Source organism: Pangasianodon hypophthalmus, chromosome 17 (genome assembly GCF_027358585.1).
Source record: "Pangasianodon hypophthalmus isolate fPanHyp1 chromosome 17, fPanHyp1.pri, whole genome shotgun sequence".
Taxonomy (NCBI): domain Eukaryota; kingdom Metazoa; phylum Chordata; class Actinopteri; order Siluriformes; family Pangasiidae; genus Pangasianodon; species Pangasianodon hypophthalmus.
Window position 1 is genome coordinate 21,522,935 of NC_069726.1, and position 17,921 is coordinate 21,540,855.

Here is a 17,921-nt window from a genome sequence, read left to right on the forward strand (position 1 = left end):
TATTATTATTTTTTTAAATTAACAACAGAAGAGAATACATCACGAATTAACGTACATGTAACGATTTTGAACATCTCAGGGCTACAAATAACGAAATAAATACAACTTATAAAGAAGGTTTAAACACATTTTATATTTTTTAAATAGTTTGCAGATTCCCCTTTACATTTTTTGTTGATAATATATTATATTCATTTCCGGTTCGCGCCACTGTCCTTGTGAGCAACCAATCATAGTGGAGGAGGCGGGGTTTCCTGAATACGGGTGGGAAAGCAAATAAACGGTACCGGTGTTAAAACGACTCTCAATGTCGTTGTTCAGTGAAACTCATCTGAGGTTAAAAATGAAAATGCGGCTCTGATCAGAGTGCAACTGGAGCTTGTTTAAGTGTTACACTGGATTTTTTCTCAGAGTGGATGTTGTGTGTTTTTCCCGTGAAGAAAAGAAAGACAGCAGGAGATTTGCAAGGTCAGTATAAAGCATGCAGCATCCAGAGGTTTACTATAAACATGTAAAGCACACAGATGTGAAGTAAATAACACTTATCTGGATTTAATTCATGCTTTAGAGCAGTAAGAAGGCTACAGATGTGCTTCCTGATGTTAAAACTGTGCTTTGCCATATGGATTTCTCTTTAAACTCTTTCATACACAGTGTGCACAATAACACCCAGGCTGTTTTTAGAAAAATATAAAATAATAATAAAATATAAATCACCTCCAAATCACTTTACTGTAATGTAACATAAATTATTATCCTCATTTCTGTTATTATTCCTGATTTGCCATTCTTCATGCAGAATGTCTTCGGTCTATCCTTGTAGTCTTCCTACACAAAATCCCAAAATAAATAAAAATCCAAAAACTCTAATGAAGGGCTTTTTTTTAAACAAACAAACAAACAAACAAACAAAAAATCTTTTTAAAATACAGAGATTTTGTAAACTCCAAAATCATAAAGAAAAAAATCATAAAAAATGAAAACTGTACATTTTGTATTTATTTATTTATTTATTTATTTAACTAATACTTTCTCTAATTTTTTTTAAAATCTACATTAAATTATGTTAGACCTGAATTAGGGCTGGGCGATATGACAGAAAATATCATATCACGATTCTCAAAGGCATTTTGCGATACACAATGGCTCACAACCTGCCAACAATACAGTAATGTTTCTTTTAAAAAAAAGTTTAATGATTTATATAATGTCTACAAAATACATTGCTTTTATTTTTTTATATGTTAAAGAGAAAAAATATTTATTAAAAAAAGATCATTTAAAATATCAAACAAAATAAAACAAGTAAAATGTTTTAATATTTTATATAAAAAATTAATGATTTTAAAGATTAAGTAAAAAAAAAATGGAACATCATATCAGCTGAGATAGATAATCTTCAGTATCTATAAAAAAAAAAGTTTATAAACACATTTATAAAACCTTTTTTTTTCATGTATAATGTTTTATCCTTTTTCCATCTTGTATTTCTACACAATCTGTTTTTTTTATTTTTTAAACAAATATGATATTTAGAAAGGGTCAAAATTCGTATGACATGCAGTTTGAAGAAATAAAGAATTTGGAGATGTTTTTAAAACATCTTCCTAAACACTTGCACACTTCACTCCGTCACGGTCGATTGATTTCCTCCGACAGAATGAAGAGACTCCCGGTCCTCGCCTTGCTCCTGTGGATATGTTGTGTGTTTTATGTTGGGATTTTCCTGTTTGTGGGCGGTTTCCTCTTGGTGCGTCTGGAGGTCAACAGGACGAGCTCCTGCGAGGACGTCTTGCCTCCGACCTCTAACACGACCTCGCCAGACTTCTGCTCCAAACACCCTCGCGTCCGCAGGGCCGTCATCCTCATCATCGACGCTCTGAAAGCCGAGTTCGCTCGCTACGACCCGGGAAACGAGTCCCCCAGACCGTTTGAGAACAAGCTGCCGGTTCTGGGGGAGATGGTGTCGTCTCGGGCGTCGCACGCCAGGCTGTACACGTTCCGAGCCGATCCTCCAACCACCACCATGCAGAGGATCAAGGGCTTCACCACCGGGTCCCTGCCCACGTTTATAGACGTGGGGAACAACTTCGCCTCCAGCGCCGTGCTGGAGGACAACCTGATCCACCAGCTCGGTCAGGCAGGTGAGTGCGAGAGAGAGAGAGAGAGATGAGAATTTATTTATTTAACATTTATGGAAGGAGTCTCCAGTGTCAGTCTTTTGGAATGATCAGAAATAAAGCTGTAACTTTTCTTAAAGTCTTCTTCCCGATGGAGAAGTTTACGTTTCAAGAGATAAAGCTGGTGAAGGAACAACTGTTTATAGCTGAGAACTTGTTTCCGAGACGTTCCACAACATTAAATGTAACTATAAATGGACAAAAAATGACTTCATTCGTTACTAAATAAAATTGTAATCTTTGTCAAATTGCTTAGGTGTAAGAGGAATAAAACACTTACTGTTACAGGAAAATAATCAGCTTTGTGATGGTAACAGTGACTCCGCTTCATCACACCACACTGCCGTTGATTATTTTCCTAGAACAGCATGACTCCAAGTGTTTTATTCCTTACATGCACCTTTAGATTGCCTTTAGAGATCATGCTGCATTTGATTAACTCTGAAGTGGAATTTTCCAGTTATGTTTGAAGTGAGGAAGAACATGGACGCTGCCATGATAGTGTGAGGATGTTAGCGCTGGCGAGAAGAAATAACTATAGTACTTCATGAAACTAATTAAAGCATTTGCGGCATTATAGCAACCTGCACTAGGGTGAGAGCACCGGGTTTGATTTTATAAGGCCAGTTCAAATCATGTTGTGTGTGTGTGTTTGTGTGTGTGTGAAAACAAAGTGTGTTAATGCAACAAAATTCACTCACCTGAAATCGATGTACACATTTAAATTAAGTAAATCAATTAACCTTTTTTTAGGGTACTACTTAGATGATTTTAAAAAAAAGAAAAAGTGGGCGGTCAGTGTTTAGCTCCGTTTCCGTGGTTACAGCAACATCTCTGATTGACAGGCCTCACTTTAGGGTTGTTAATGTAGTGCACTGGAATGTTAAATAGGTTATAGTGATTTTTATTAGGTTAATAATTAAACAGAAGCCATGATTGAGATTTTAACTTCCTGGATGTCAGACTGACGCTTCTCTCTGTGTTCTTTGTCTGTGTGTCCAGGGAAGCGAGTGGTCTTCATGGGAGACGACACCTGGGTCAGTTTGTTCCCCAGAAAGTTTCACCGCTCGCTGCCTTTCCCCTCCTTCAACGTCAAGGATCTGCACACTGTGGACAACGGAATCCTCCAGAACATCTTTCCCACCTGTGAGTATCTGTGAGTACCTGTGATTATCTGTGAGTACCTGTGAGTACTTGTGGTGCCTGTGAGTACCTGTGAGTACTTGTGGTGCCTGTGAGTACCTGTGAGTACTTGTGGTGCCTGTGAGTACCTGTGAGTACCTGTGGTACCTGTGATTATCTGTGAGTACCTGTGAGTACTTGTGGTGCCTGTGAGTACCTGTGAGTACTTGTGGTGCCTGTGAGTACCTGTGAGTACCTGTGGTACCTGTGATTATCTGTGAGTACCTGTGAGTACTTGTGGTGCCTGTGAGTGCCTGTGAGTACTTGTGGTGCCTGTGAGTACCTGTGAGTACCTGTGAGTACTTGTGGTGCCTGTGAGTACCTGCATAGTTTTAGAGTCCTGTCTCGGTACATATTCTCTTCTCAAACACACAGGTTAAAGTAGAGGTTCAGAAAGAAGACCTGGAGGTCATGTGGATGCTGAGAACATTTCACGTTTCAACTTTTTTCCCAAATTCATTCATTTAAAAAAATGACTTTATGGATCTTAGCAATAAAGTTTGAAGCAAGTAAATAAAGATTAGTGGAGGTGTTTATGAAAAGAACGAGACGGACGTCTACTACTTGTCAACTACATTAACCTTATAGCGCTAATTATTTTATTTACACAACACCTTTTATCCATTAAGATACAGCTCAGAGTGCTTTACAAAGACAAAAAGGCAAAAAAATAAAAAAATAAATAAATAAGGGAGGAAGCAGAAAAAGGAGAAAAGAAAACCATCAAATTTAAAACCAAATAATTTTGAAAATAATAAAAAAAAAGTAATAAGATAAAATAGTAAAAATGAATAATGAAAAAAATAATTAAATATTTATTAAAAAGTGAAATAAGCAGGTAAGCAAGTAAATAAATAAATAAATAAATAAATGCTCGTATAATAATGTTAAATGATACAACAAACATAAAACTAGAGAAAAGTAAGTAAAATAAAGCTTCTTTTAATATTGCTAAATAAGGAAGCTTGCTGTGTCTTGTGGGAGAGAGTTCCACAGTTTGGGAGCATAAACACTAAAAGCAGCTTCACCACTTCTGTTAAAAAACTTGATGACGGGTAGAAATATGATTTTTCACAATTCAGGTTGTGTAGCGCTATAGCTGAAAGTGTCGTATTGAACGGATTAAACAGTGAGTGCACTGTATGTCATCCTCACAGTGGATGGAGATGACTGGGACGTGGTCATCGCTCACTTCCTGGGTGTGGATCACTGCGGCCACCGCTTCGGCCCCGATCACCCCGCCATGGCGGAGAAGCTCACTCAGATGGACGGAGTTATCAGGTGAGTAGTAACTTTCTCACAGCAAAACAACTGGTAGAATTTTTCTTGTTTTGTTTTCAAATAACTTTCAAATCATGCCCAAAGTGTTGCAGGTATAACGTAGCAGTTTCACCTGGAAAACTTTGCATTGCACAATGATTTAATTTTTTTCTTTGGCAGATGAATAGCTACACTTCCCTCAGGTGGATTACTGGATTCATACACTATTCATTCTTAAATTGGGGAACATTTAATGCAACTACTCTTCTTAAATGTGAGAAACCTGACCCAGCTGACAGGGTTTTACATTTGGAAAGAGAGAACAGATCTCCAGGGAAAACTTTGCACAATTTTACCACTTACCCCAAATGTAGTCATTAAACCATGACTTGTTTGAAGTCTCACCTAAAGTCTCACCCAAAATCTTTTCCATAAATCCTGCCCAAATTTTCAAATACTTGCCCCATACTCTGTGGAGTATGATGAAGTAAATTTGAGTTTTTGCTTCCAGTGTGTTTCTTTAGTGGTTATCTTTCATCGAATAATATCAGTGTTTGACCAAACTACCTCCAGCACAGTGTATTAAACACCTCTGCCATGCATTTCTGATCTCAGGTCAGTGATAAAGCGTCTGCAGAACGACACTCTGTTGGTGGTGATGGGAGATCATGGGATGACTGACACCGGGGATCACGGAGGAGAAAGCCAGAAGGAAACGGACGCTGCTCTGTTTCTCTACAGCGGCTCACCTCTGTTCCCACATCCTGATGCACAGGTGAGTTATCTCCACTGCTGTACATCCCAGAATTCCTTGCAGGACCTGTACACCTTCTCAGTGGCGTCTTCTCTCAGATCAGATCTTTAGAATCTACACTGTATAAATGACCTTGGGTTTGTTCAGATATTTTACATATGTGTTAAATCAGCAGGTGGAGCCTGAGGTGGTGCCTCAGACTGATTTAGTGCCTACCCTGGCCTTGCTGCTGGGAATTCCCATCCCCTACAGCAGCGTGGGTCAGGTGATGCTCCCGCTTTTCCCCAGAAACAGCTCTCTGGATGCACCTGTGGGTCTCAGCCAGGTGGAGGCGCTGTGGATTAACGTCAAACAGGTGAGAAGTTCAAGAACTCGGACTGTACATAAGCTGAAACAAAGCAGTGGCTCTGGACTGCAAAGCTTTTATTGTTTTCTGATAAGATAAACGACTGAACTTATTATGTATTTATAACGTCATTATAAAGAACTGGATAAGGTGTGGTAATATTGACTCGATTAATTAGTATTCACAAAGATATTTTGGCATCTGTCACAAAAATATATGATAACACGGAATTTCTTATCTACATGTGATGCCTTTCTTCTCTGTGTGAGGATGGAAAACAAAACGTGCATTAAAATGTACAGAAATACAAAAATACCAATGACTAGATGTCACTGGTACAGCCTGAAAAAAGCTTTCTTGATAAATCCACACACAATTAGTTTTTTGGCTGAAATATGGACAATCTACTACTGAGTACATACCTCTAGAAGAACAAAAAATCATGTTACTGAGAAACCACAAAGTGTAAACTCGTGAAGACTTTCCCAAGACTGTTACAAAGCACTGACACTGGAGACTCCTTCCATAAATGTTACATCAACATCTCCTAACAGAAAACTTCACCTTATACACTTATACAACTTCTACATATTTCTTCATTAAATTACATTTTTGTTTATTATTAGGTTTAGGTTATATGGAGAGTCCACCATACTGTGAATGAGCTGTTTCTATAAAAACAATAATATGCGCATTAATATTAATACAAACCTGTGATTTGCAGCTTCACTACTGTCATAGCTGCTGTTATAGAAAATGAATCAACACCTTTGACCAATCAGATTCAAGAATTCAACAGTGCTGTGGTGTAATTCAGGATAAAACTCATATTCATTAACAGGAACTCGATGGACTTTAGTTCCCCTGATGTCTGTTATTCACTAAGGCTCTGGCTAAACCCCTGTATTTTTGGTCTCATGTACAGGTTCATCGGTTTTTGGAGACCTACTCCAGCATGGCCAAAGACATTCCAGCAGACAGTTTGTCTCAGCTGCGGGCTCACTTCTCCCAGATCTCTTCTCAGTACATGAGCTCGATGCGTGATGGAACTCCTCCTCCCCCTGAACTGGTGGCCTCCATGCAGGAGTACCTAAGCTCCGTTAGAGAGACCTGTCGTGCCTCCTGGGCTCGCTTCAACCCTCTGAAAATGGCAGTGGGCCTGCTGGTCCTGGGTTTTGGGTGCATCTTGTGCTACGTTATCTCAGAACTGTCTGTTGCGGTCCTCCAGGGCACCATGTTGAAGACTCCAGTGCTTGCTGGGCTGATGTTCGGAGGAGCGGTTGCTGTGGGTCAAATATTCACTTTGGGATATGTGGAAGTCTCGTGGTGTTTTGGAGCTGCTGTGTTGTTTTCCGAGGCTTTATTCCTGTGGAGGGCTCGGAGGGTGTGTCCTCGTGGCCGACTGTCTCACTGGCGCCTTTTAACTCTGCCATTGCTCGTGCTCCTCCTGCGCTGTGCATCCTTGCTCTCGGACAGCTACGTGATCTCTGAGGGACGTGTGGTCACATTCTTACTGTTCAGCCTAGGCCTCTACGTTCCACTTCAACTCAACTGGGATGGACTTCTGGTGCCTGCACCTTCTACTGATACTCAGAAACCTCCCGGACTTCTTGCACCCTCGTTGCCTCCCTCGGTAGTCCGGCGTGAGAGTGGCACTTTGCTTGTTTGCATAGGCGTCTTGGTGGCGTGCCTCTACCTTTCTTTGTCATTCCACAGCTGCCGTGAAGAGCAGGGTGCTTGCCAGCCTTCAATCTTCTTGACGCCACTCTCGCGGGTTCAGGATAGTCGTCTGCGCAACTTGCACTACGTCCTGTCCCTAGCATCGCTTTCTGCCTGGGCATTCTTGCTACATCGTTGGTTACGGCACTATGGAAACCTGAACTGCACAAGTGTGGCTGTGTTTACAGCGCGCTGCCTGCTTCCTCTTGCCTCTATCTGCATGGGACTGCACTGGGCGGTCAGTGCAACTCCAGAGGACACCTTCAGGAACCTTGCAGAGCTGATTAGCTTAGCGCACGTGATTCTGCCACGTATTGCCTTCGGTCTCCTAGGCCTTGGGATGCTGCTTGTGTGGCTGGACCCACTTACGGTGTTTCTAAAGACAAGAGCACCTTTGAACTCTAGGGGTGCCGTCATGCCTCCGCCAAGGTACCGTGCTAGCACTGGAATCAGCCCTCAGGCTGAGCTGCACCATCTTATACCACAGTTATATCAGCGCATCCGCCAATCGCTTGACGATGAAGGCGCCAAGGGGACTGATCCAGATGGACGGCCAGCAGTAGAGGCCTACGGACTGGGCACTGTCTATTCTGCACCCCTGGTCTTGCTATATGGTCTGATGGGCCTTGGGATGCTGCTGCTACACCCTGAAGGCATGGCATTGGCCTTCCTGCTGCTACTGCTGCAGGCTGCAGCTCTCCTCTATCTCCACGCCTCCTCCAGCAATCTCTCCAGCCAGCAGAGTCATTCCAGTAAGCTTAACTTTGTTACTTGAGATACTGCACTAAAAAAAATGGAAATATTGTTAATGATGAATGAAAGAAAGTGTGGAAGTGTTAGCACACTTTGTCTTGAGCACACAATGTTAGTATTTATGTTATGTTAATAGTGTTTAGAAACCAAGTGTGGACCAGAGGACCAGACCAGACCAGAGGAACTGTGTAGCATCAGTAATAACATTGTTTGCATTGTGAACTAGAAGAACTAGAAGTAAGCTTTCCTTTAAATCTGTAACAATCTGATTATTTGTTGCAACTTTCATCAGGTGTCTTCATTGTTCCCTGGGCTCCTGTGGTTCTGTGGTCTCTGGCTGCCTCACAGTACTTCCATGCCACAGGTCACCTACCCACCTTCCCATCCATCCAGTGGGGCGCTGCGTTCGTGGGTTTCCCTCAGGGACACACGGGCACCGCACTGCCCGCCTTGCTCGTCACCCTCAACACCTTCTCCTCACACATCCTGTTTGCCGGTATCTCCAAGTGTCTGTTATGACATTCTGAACCTTTTACCCATGTGCTCTTATTGTATTTGTCTGATGTTTAAGGAATAAAATGCCTGGAGGAATAAAACACCCGGAGGCAGTGTGGTGTGATGCTGCCCAATACAAAGCAGAGTTACTGTTACCACCTCTTAGACCACATTGTGAAGTGTTTTATTCCTCTTATACCACGGCAATTTATTGGTTTGGTGGTACTTCATTTAATCATTTAATTGATCATTTATTGGCATGAGTTTCCCTGTTGCTGATGCTGAAGTCTGTGGAAGTTCTAGTATTTAGCTAAATAAATTAGACTGATATGTCTTATAATACAGACGAGTTTCTGTTAACACCCTGGCTAACATTTTGAGTAAATATATGCAAATTTGTGTACTTGTAAACATGTCTGCATAATAGTTTTGCATGTTGTGTTTGGCTCTGTGATATGTGTGTGTGTGCGTGTTTAGTCAGCTGCCCGTTGCTGCTCTTCTGGCCGTTGGTGTGTGAGCTGCGTGGGTCTCGAACCAGCCGCTTGGGTGGAGGTGAAGACGGGGACGATGTTGTCATGGAGATGAGGCTGAGAGAAAACCCACAACAGTTCAGTTCAGCTTTACTGCAGCTCGCAGCACGCTATCTGTTTATTAACGGAGCACAGGTACACACACACAAACACACACAGAGTGTTTTTTCTTGTGTTTGTGTTGTCTAGTCTCATTACTTGTGTGTGTGTGTGTCACATGAGTGGTGGAATGTACTCTAGTTACAGTATTTCATTTTATGCACATGTATTTTTCCTGTGTATGATTAAGTGGTCACTGAAATTCATTTGCTTTCATACGAATAGTTAAAACACAAACTTCGCCTCTAACTCCGCCTTCCTGGTTTTGTGTTTTGTCTTTTGTTTGTGTGTGCAGGTTTTGGCATCGGTTTGTGCTGCCGCTATTCTCAGGAGACACCTCATGGTGTGGAAAGTGTTTGCACCCAAGTAAGTGACACACTGAACTTCACACACACACACACACACACTCTCTCTCTCTCTCTAACACTCTCTCTCTCTCTAACACACTCTCTCTCTCTCTCTCTCTCTTCACGCCTGCTTAGACACTAAATCAACCTGCTTAGGCAGCGTTTACACCAGTGTGGAGCAAAAATGTGCCGAGTATAATGATATTAGACACGTTTTGTTGGTCTTTTCAAACAAATCACTATGGTGAATGAATCATATCAGTTAATTATTCCTTTTATTTCTCGCACCTTGCTTCGTGATTGCAAACCGCACAATTAAAATGTACAAACCAAATCACTAAATTTTTATAAATGTCCAAGGCCAAATTCAGGACTATTAAAAAAGAGATTTTACATAAGTCAATGAATCCTTTTGGTCATGACAAGGATTCCTCTAGCATTCAGTGGATCAGTGTGAATCAGTGAATCGTTCAGTCACAACTGAGATTCACTCCTCTCTCATTCAGCAGGTCAGTGTTGGATCTAGTGAATGTTTCAGTCATGACTGAGATTCGCTCCTTTTCTGTACAGTGGATCAGTGTTTGAGTCAGTGAAAGTTTTAGTCATGAAAGAGGTTGACCCCTCTAGGGTAATTGTTTGAATTGATTCGGTGAATCTTTTTATCATGACCAGTATTCTTCCTCTCTCATTCAGTGGATCAGTGTTTAAATCAGTCAATCATTTTTGTCATGACAGTAATTTGCTGTCTCTTATTCAGCAGATTAGTGTTTGACTCAGTGAATCATTCGGTCTTGATTGAGATTCACTGATCTCTCATTCAGCGGTCAGTGTTTGAATCGGCAAATCTTTCGGTTATGACCGAGATTTGCTCCTCGTTTGTTGAAGGGATTAGCTGAGTCAGTGAGTCGTGTTAAGGCTCATTTAGGCAGAGCTGGAGATTTCCAGCATGTCAGTGCAAGTAGTCGTAATGTGTTTTGGAAGATACATGGAAATACAATCATATTATAAACCAACACAAAATAGCAGCCTTTTTTCATTGCTCAAGCGGTTTGTCGTCTGTCTAAGATGACTACATTATCAGGCTGCACATTTGGGCAAAGCATGAATAAATCGATGAACAAATCATTTATTGTATGAGTCAGATGACTCAAGTTACTAAAATTCAATTCAAAAATTTCAATTCCATGCATTTGAACTGATGCATGCAATGGATTGATGAATCGTGTAATTAAATGAATCAATGAACTAATCTAATTGAATCACTCAACTGAATGAATCAATTTAACTGAACCGACTCAGATGATTCAAGTAAAAAAAAAAAAAAAAAATCAACTCCATGCAATTGAACCAATCCATGGATAATTCATGCAATTGAATGAATCAGTGAACGAATCTGAACAAATCAAAAATTTCAACTCCAGATGAGGTGATTTTGGATGCTATGAAATGTAGACCACTACTTACTACTCAGTCCTTCAGTGCATGTTTTATTTTCAGAAAGAAGAAACCACATTGTTGCTCTCGTTTTCTTTTGGCTCACACTTGCATTGTTTTCAGAGTTTGCCTAGATGAAGTGAAATGAACCGTTATTAATAGCGGATTAATTTTGTGTGTGTGTGCATGCAGGCTGATGTTCGAGGCCAGCGGGTTCATCGTGGGCAGCGTGTTTGTGCTTGTCGGTGTCGCTCTAGTCATGAGGGTCGACGTGGCCGTGGCTCGCTTATTTCAGAGACTCCTTCCAGAGAATTCCAGGTAGTACCGCCTTCTCTGTTCCTCCTACAGTTACATCCATCATCCGTCCACCTGTCCATCACTGATGATACGAGACGCACACGACTGCCAGCATGATGGACGGAAACGGCAATGGACGAAAACAGGCCTCCGTCTTTCAGAACTCTGGAGAAATGGACTCCTGCTGGTATTTTGCTCAAACACACTCTTAATCTGAGCCATCTGAGACACTGCTGCCTTGGTAGTTAAGGAAAGACCGAGGAGTGTAAGAAAGATGTCTTTTTACTGCCGTACACTGGCTGGTTTACTGAAGGGCTTTTGTAGTATAAACACACACACACACACACACACACAGCCGTACATTTTGAGAGCTGCTATGATGAAAGCAAACTTCAGGAAGCAGGATTTGTGCTAATGCTAAGCTTGGAATACCTTAAATTAAAGGAATAGTTGGTCAGTATTCACTTTGGTTAACATTTTCCTACTTTACCCAGAATGCTGTTCTACCCGCTGATAGAGGTGCTATGGGATTTAGCCCTCGTTTCATCTCTACCTAAAGAGACTGATGCGGCGGCACTTTAATTCTTTAGTCTGTCCAGCTCTGTCTCTTCCTTTTCAAACAGGTGAGCTTTGAAAGATTCAGCTTTTATGCTAATGCCGTTATATCTTATGTTTTGAGATCGTTTCAATTTTTTTCTCCATTTTTTTCCCCTTGCTGTGACATCACAGTGAAACACAACTGCTACATCATTTAATGTGCTTCAGGATAGCGTTGTGCTTTAAGGCTGTTTTTTGCTAATGAGGCAAATAAAAAAATCTTTACAGCACTAAGCTAATTGATCATTTAGCATAGCTCAGTGAGTTCCAGCATATGACAGCTGCTTTCTTTTCCTCTTTAACTTTTGGTTAATGTTTCTGAGCTAATCTCTTCACAATAACAATCTCTTCACGTCAATCCAATACTTTACATAGTATTATTATTGATTAACATCACCAAAACCAGCATATCTGCATTTAGCACAGGTCAGAGGTCACTAGCTTTACCACCACAGTGAGCAATGTCGTGAGATTCAGTTTGTATCGATGTTTATTTTTATCAAATTGTGCTGACATTTATACAGTATTTATGTGTGTTTTTTTTTTTTATTTTATTTTATATGTTTGTGTGGGATTTTTTAAAAAAAATCAAAGTTCTTGTTTTTGCATTTGGTATGATGAGATATGAACGGTTGAGGGAAACATGAGATGTGTGTGTGTGTGTGTGTGTGTGTGTGGTGTGTGGGAAGGTGTGTATGGTTTCCCCACTGTATTTGTCTTAATGAAAAAGAAGCAGGTTGATTTATATGCTGTGAATGAAATGTGAATTAAATCTTTTTAATTGTCCTTAATTGTATTAAATTAAATGAAAATGAGGGAGAAGGTAAATAAAATTTTGTACTTTGAAGATGACTGGAATTGTTTGTGTTTTTTAATGATTTATCTTTTTTTATGAAGATAACAGTCCTAAAGAACAGCACAAGACCAAAGCCGATAAGCAACATAGTCCGCTTAAATGTAATAAAAGTAGTGAAATAAAATAATAAACACATATCAGCTCAGGCTGTCTGAATGCATTCCCTCTTCACTATATAGTGCAGTGTTTTCTGTATTCTTACTGGATGAATTAGAATCTTATGCACCAGTGTTTTTTTTTTTTTTTTTTTTTTTTTTTTTTTTTTTTAAAACTCCAAATTTCCTGGTCACGATGAAAACCAGAGTGGACAATAGAAATTGACATATAAATGAAAACTGATATATAAATGAAAATATAATGTTGTTGAATGACCACTAAGGACAACAGGTACTTGTTACTGTTGCATTTCATACAGAAAAATCAAATTAATACTTCTGTGTTTTTGTGTTTTTATGTTGCTAGTTAATTTGTAATGTCCAAAATGTTAATTTCACAATGATGTAAAGAAAAGAGACGGAATTCCTATTACTTTGGTATAAGGATAAGGAAATGAAATCGGATATAGATTTAACTTTAATATTAATTATCCTGTTACACCAAAGCGCTCCTGAATGCTTGCTTCTGATTGGTCAGAAGGTGTTCTGTCAGTAACGAAGGGTGGATGCTCCATGCAATCTACGCCTAATAATAGACGAAGTATAAAGAAAAGTATAATCATTGATATGGCAATATTTGAGGTGACGTTTATTTAACATTTATGGAAGGAGCCTCCAGTGTCAGCACTTTGTAACAGTACAAAAGACTTCAAGAGAGAGAAAAAAGAGGGGCTGGTGAAGGAACAGCTTTTTATAGCTGCTCTAATGTTAAGCGATAACATGAACTTCCACAACTGTAATTGTAACTATTAAAGGATAAACAAATTTTTGTCACATTTTTTCTTTCGTTAAGATTTTCGTGTTGGTTTTTACAGTAATATTAATTATGTCAGTTTTGCACTTAAAATACAGTAATAATGTGACATTAATGTAAAGAAGCATTACTGTAAGGATGTAAATACCCTGGGTCATGTGGGTTCTTCTGGGTTCTCCGGTTTTCTCCTACTGTCTAAAAACATGTAAGTGGTTGGATTGGCTAGGTGTGCATGAATGAATGCAAAGTGTCCTATAATGAACTGGCATGTCATCCAGGGTGACGTCTCCCACTCTTCACCCAATGTTCCCAGGAATAGACTCCGGATCCATCATGATCATCCGCACCAGGATACAAATGCTTACTCGATAGTGATGATGCTGTAAATATTCATTACAGTAACTACCTGATACTACTAGTATCTTATTAACATATCAGCTTTACACAACATTCTAGCAGTTTCTCTAACACAAGAAATATTTGAGACAGTTTTGATGTAAATAACATTTCATGGCCCTGCTTGATGAGGAAGTTGGTTAAAAATGAAAAGGATAAAACAGAGAGGTGGGATTTCAGGGAAAATCGCAGCGCTGAACTGATTTCAGCGGAATGAATGGAGGAAAGTATTAGTACATTGCATCACAAATTCACTTCTTGTGTAATCTCAGACGTGCAGTAGTGGTCCTCATTTCCTTAATGGCAGCTTTGTCTTTATCAGGAATGTTGCATGTAATAAGTCAGAAGCCGGTTTGAGGTTAAGTGTGTAGCTCAAGGGCACAACAACAGCACTTAGGAAAACAGCAAGCCCTGAACTTCTCATAGTGTCTGATTTTTAAGAAGACAAATAAAAGGACTGAGTCACTTCTGTGGAAAACTTTACATTTGGTTTAATAGAGTGTTACTGAGTGAGTGATAAACAGAGAGAAAATGCATTTATGTCAAAGCAATAAAATAAACATTTACAGCGTGGTACACATTGAGCTCTGTTGTATTAAATGAGTGAGGAGTATTAAAAGGGTGATCTTTGTAATAAAAAATTGTTTTTTGCAATTTAAAAAACTGCAATATGGACGCTGTGGAGAATGATTTCTCGAGTTTCACTGTTTTATTCTTAGTGTCGATTGCAGTAGACATTTATAATCAATTATTAATTAATTTAATTTAATATGGATCATTATTAAAACTTTTTAAATTTACAAAATATATATTTTTCCCTAGGCAACAAATGTAAAAATATACAGTGTTTTGCATAAGTATTCACCCCCCTCTTAAACCTTTCCACATTGTCTACTATTGCAGCCTGGAACTGAAATGGAGTTAATTGGGATATTATGTCATGAATATGGAAGTGAGGTTGCAAAAACAATATACTTCGCAAAATTATTTACAAATGAAAAATGTAAAAGTCGTAATTGCATAAGTATTCACCGCCATTGCTGTGAAACCCCTAAATCCGTTCCATCAGAAGTCACATAATAAGTTGAAAGGAGTTGACCTGTGTATAGTTAAAGTGTAATAAGATCTCAAAATAAATATACCTGTTCCTGGAAGAACTCAGAGCCTGTTAAGGAAAATACCATAAACAAAGGGTATCACGAAAACTGAGGAGGTATCAAAACAAGTCCGGGACAGAGCTCTGGAAATCGGGGGTTGGTTATAACAAAAAAAAAAAAAAAAGAACATCCTGTGGAGCGACATTATATCAGTTATTAAAAAATAGAAAGAAAAGACCATCCTCCAGCGGTCAGTGACTGAGTAAAGAGGATATTAGTCAGGGAAGCAACCAATGTTGTAAACACCATGTTGCTGAATGCTGTAACTTTATATGACGGCCATTTTAGGACCAGAATCCTTCTTTTCCAAAGCACGTTTTGGTATAATTCCATTTATTAGGCCACATCTACCAAAGCTGGATATGATGTGTAAATGAACAAATATGGACTGTTCATACTATTTGTTGTTGTTTTTGTAAATTATTTATTTAAACTGAGATAGCTTACATAGCTTAACGGTGTCATTTGAAGCAAGTTTATGAATGTTTGAGCATGCATGGGTGAAACTGACTGCTAGTACTTGCTAGCTTGGCTTCACGCACTGTGTGTTTGAGTTGTCCAGAGGTAACAGGATATTGTGTGTTGCAGAAATGGTTTCTCTGGACAGGAGATGACATGCCCACCTGGCAGGTAGCTCCTTTCCTTCCTGGCAGATCCTGGCACCACTTCTGTGATTTTCTGTAAACTGGCTGCCATCCAAAGAAAAACAAAGAAAGAACACACACAAAAACGACTCTCTGCCAGTTGGGTTCCTGCCAACTCCTCAGGTTAATCTGTGTTTAAGTGTATCCCACTTTCACCATGCAGTGAACAAAACAGTGCTGAGTTTCAAAATTCCCCTTTTCACCAGTGCCGAGAATGTAGAGGATAGATCTTATCTTATCTAAACTGAGATATAGTACACTCTCCACTGTGACCCCACTGAGCATTTACCTGAGAGCTTTACATATTCCTGACAGTCTAATTAACACATATTTATCACAGACTGTCAATAAATGTATATAGGCTGCCAAGTGCTGCCATCGTGGCTCCTCAGGCATAGTTTAAGACGTTTTAATGTACTTGTGGATTGATCACCTGGTCACGATTGCACAGGGATTAGACTGAGACTTGAGTGTATTGTGGAAAATGACATGCCATGACAGTTATAATTACTTTGTAACTCATTTATCATTGTGAAATGGGAACATTGGCTTTGGAACACAATTTAAAAAAAGTGTGCAGCATTGACTGATTTTTCCATCACTGCTTAAGGTGATTTAGGGACGTGGTGAATCTAGAGTTTCTCCTGAGAACACTGGCTGCAAGAACACCCTGTACAGACAAAGTATTCAATTCAAATCTAATGTAAGAATCAGTAAACTATCTTTTCCTGCTTATTTATTTACACAAATATGAATGTCAAATTTTTGAATTACATCACATTTAAAAAAAATCTTTTTTTCCTGTGGTGTATTTAATACATTCCTTTGTTTTGAGCATGCTAACAGTAAGATTTCCCTTTTCTGAAATTATGCTTGCAGTTTTGAGATTTAAAAAAAATTAGTCCAACACTGAAGCATCTATGATTCCCAGGGAAAAGTAGACGCTTTCAGAGTGGTCAAACTCTTTAGTATTTAGCCAGTCACAACGTCTTCTACGCTTGCATCCATGAAGTGAAGTGAACAGACGTGGAATAGAGTTCGGTGGAGTCAAAACAGAAGATATGGACTGTAATGGGTTAGGAGACTCTAAAGTATTTATGTTCTACTGACATAGCTAAATTCTTATTAAGCAGCTAATGTTTGCCAGTATGTTAATGTTAGAGTAGCTTAACTAGCTAGTTACCTAAATAGTTAAATGTTGGTTGTTGTAGAAAACGAGCTATTTGAGTAGGATATAAAGTGGTTTTGATTTGTTTGATTACTCTGATAGCTTCTATTTTTCTCTAGGTATCCTGGATATATCACTTTTGACCTAATTTACATAAAGTCTGTGATTCTGAGATTAGAATTTTTGACATTTGTATTTAGGGTTCTAAATAAAATTTTCTTCTAAACCGAGATGTTATTTTGAATTATATATTTTTAAATGCAAATGTGAACCCTAGCAAAAGAAAAAAAAAACTACTATAAAAATATTAAATGTAAATATTTAGTGTGTTCTCCAGGACCAGGGTTTAAAGTAATATTTGCAGTCTAGTGATGTTAAATTGTGTTACATATGACAGTTACTTTTGAACCCTAATCTTCCCAGACGCACAAACCCACAGTATGTAAAACCGACTAACATGACGGATTCATACAGAACTAAAATGCCTGAGAACCTCCAGTAATAATTACAATATCCCGCTTCCCCATGCAAAACCAATCCTGTCTGAACAGGGCTAGTGAAACATGATAACAATGATGCTATTTATGACTGAGGTTTTTTTTTTTTTAATCACCTCGCATCTTATCAGTTTGGAGTTGAGACATTCACTGGAAGATTAACTGTCTTTTGTTTATTTCATATACTCATGAGATTTTATCATACAAATATGATGAAAATGTTGTGGAATGCTGGCTTTTTCAATGTGTCCACTTGCAAGGAGTACAATGTGATCAGAGTGCAAGCAAGGACATGGTCATA

At 39.1% G+C, this 17,921-nt stretch overlaps 1 protein-coding gene across 2 annotated transcripts; it reads left to right on the forward strand.

Annotated features, from left to right (window-relative positions):
• Positions 1-252: 252 nt before the first annotated feature.
• pigo (phosphatidylinositol glycan anchor biosynthesis, class O) lies at positions 253-12,840 on the forward strand. Of its 2 annotated transcripts, none has more exons than XM_026942771.3 (11): positions 253-468; positions 1,660-2,144; positions 3,183-3,326; positions 4,520-4,643; positions 5,238-5,397; positions 5,549-5,731; positions 6,648-8,193; positions 8,487-8,690; positions 9,167-9,354; positions 9,614-9,684; positions 11,292-12,840. In XM_026942771.3, exons 2-11 carry the CDS (start codon positions 1,661-1,663, stop codon positions 11,419-11,421), a joined length of 3,234 nt encoding a protein of 1,077 aa, XP_026798572.3. In that variant the 5' UTR covers positions 253-468; position 1,660; the 3' UTR covers positions 11,422-12,840. The 2 variants fall into 2 exon arrangements, with proteins under 2 accessions (XP_026798572.3, XP_026798574.3); XM_026942773.3 differs by having other exon boundaries at positions 5,552-5,731.
• The last annotated feature ends 5,081 nt before the right edge of the window (positions 12,841-17,921 follow it).

Bases quoted from the DNA above. Each gene is read 5' to 3' on its own strand.
- pigo (XM_026942771.3), top strand. From the start codon at position 1,661: ATGAAGAGACTCCCGGTCCTCGCCTTGCTCCTGTGGATATGTTGTGTG. The intron at 2,145-3,182 runs GTGAGTGCGAGA...CTGTGTGTCCAG, and splicing joins CCACCAGCTCGGTCAGGCAG to GGAAGCGAGTGGTCTTCATG. The intron at 8,691-9,166 runs GTATCTCCAAGT...GTGCGTGTTTAG, and splicing joins CTCACACATCCTGTTTGCCG to TCAGCTGCCCGTTGCTGCTC.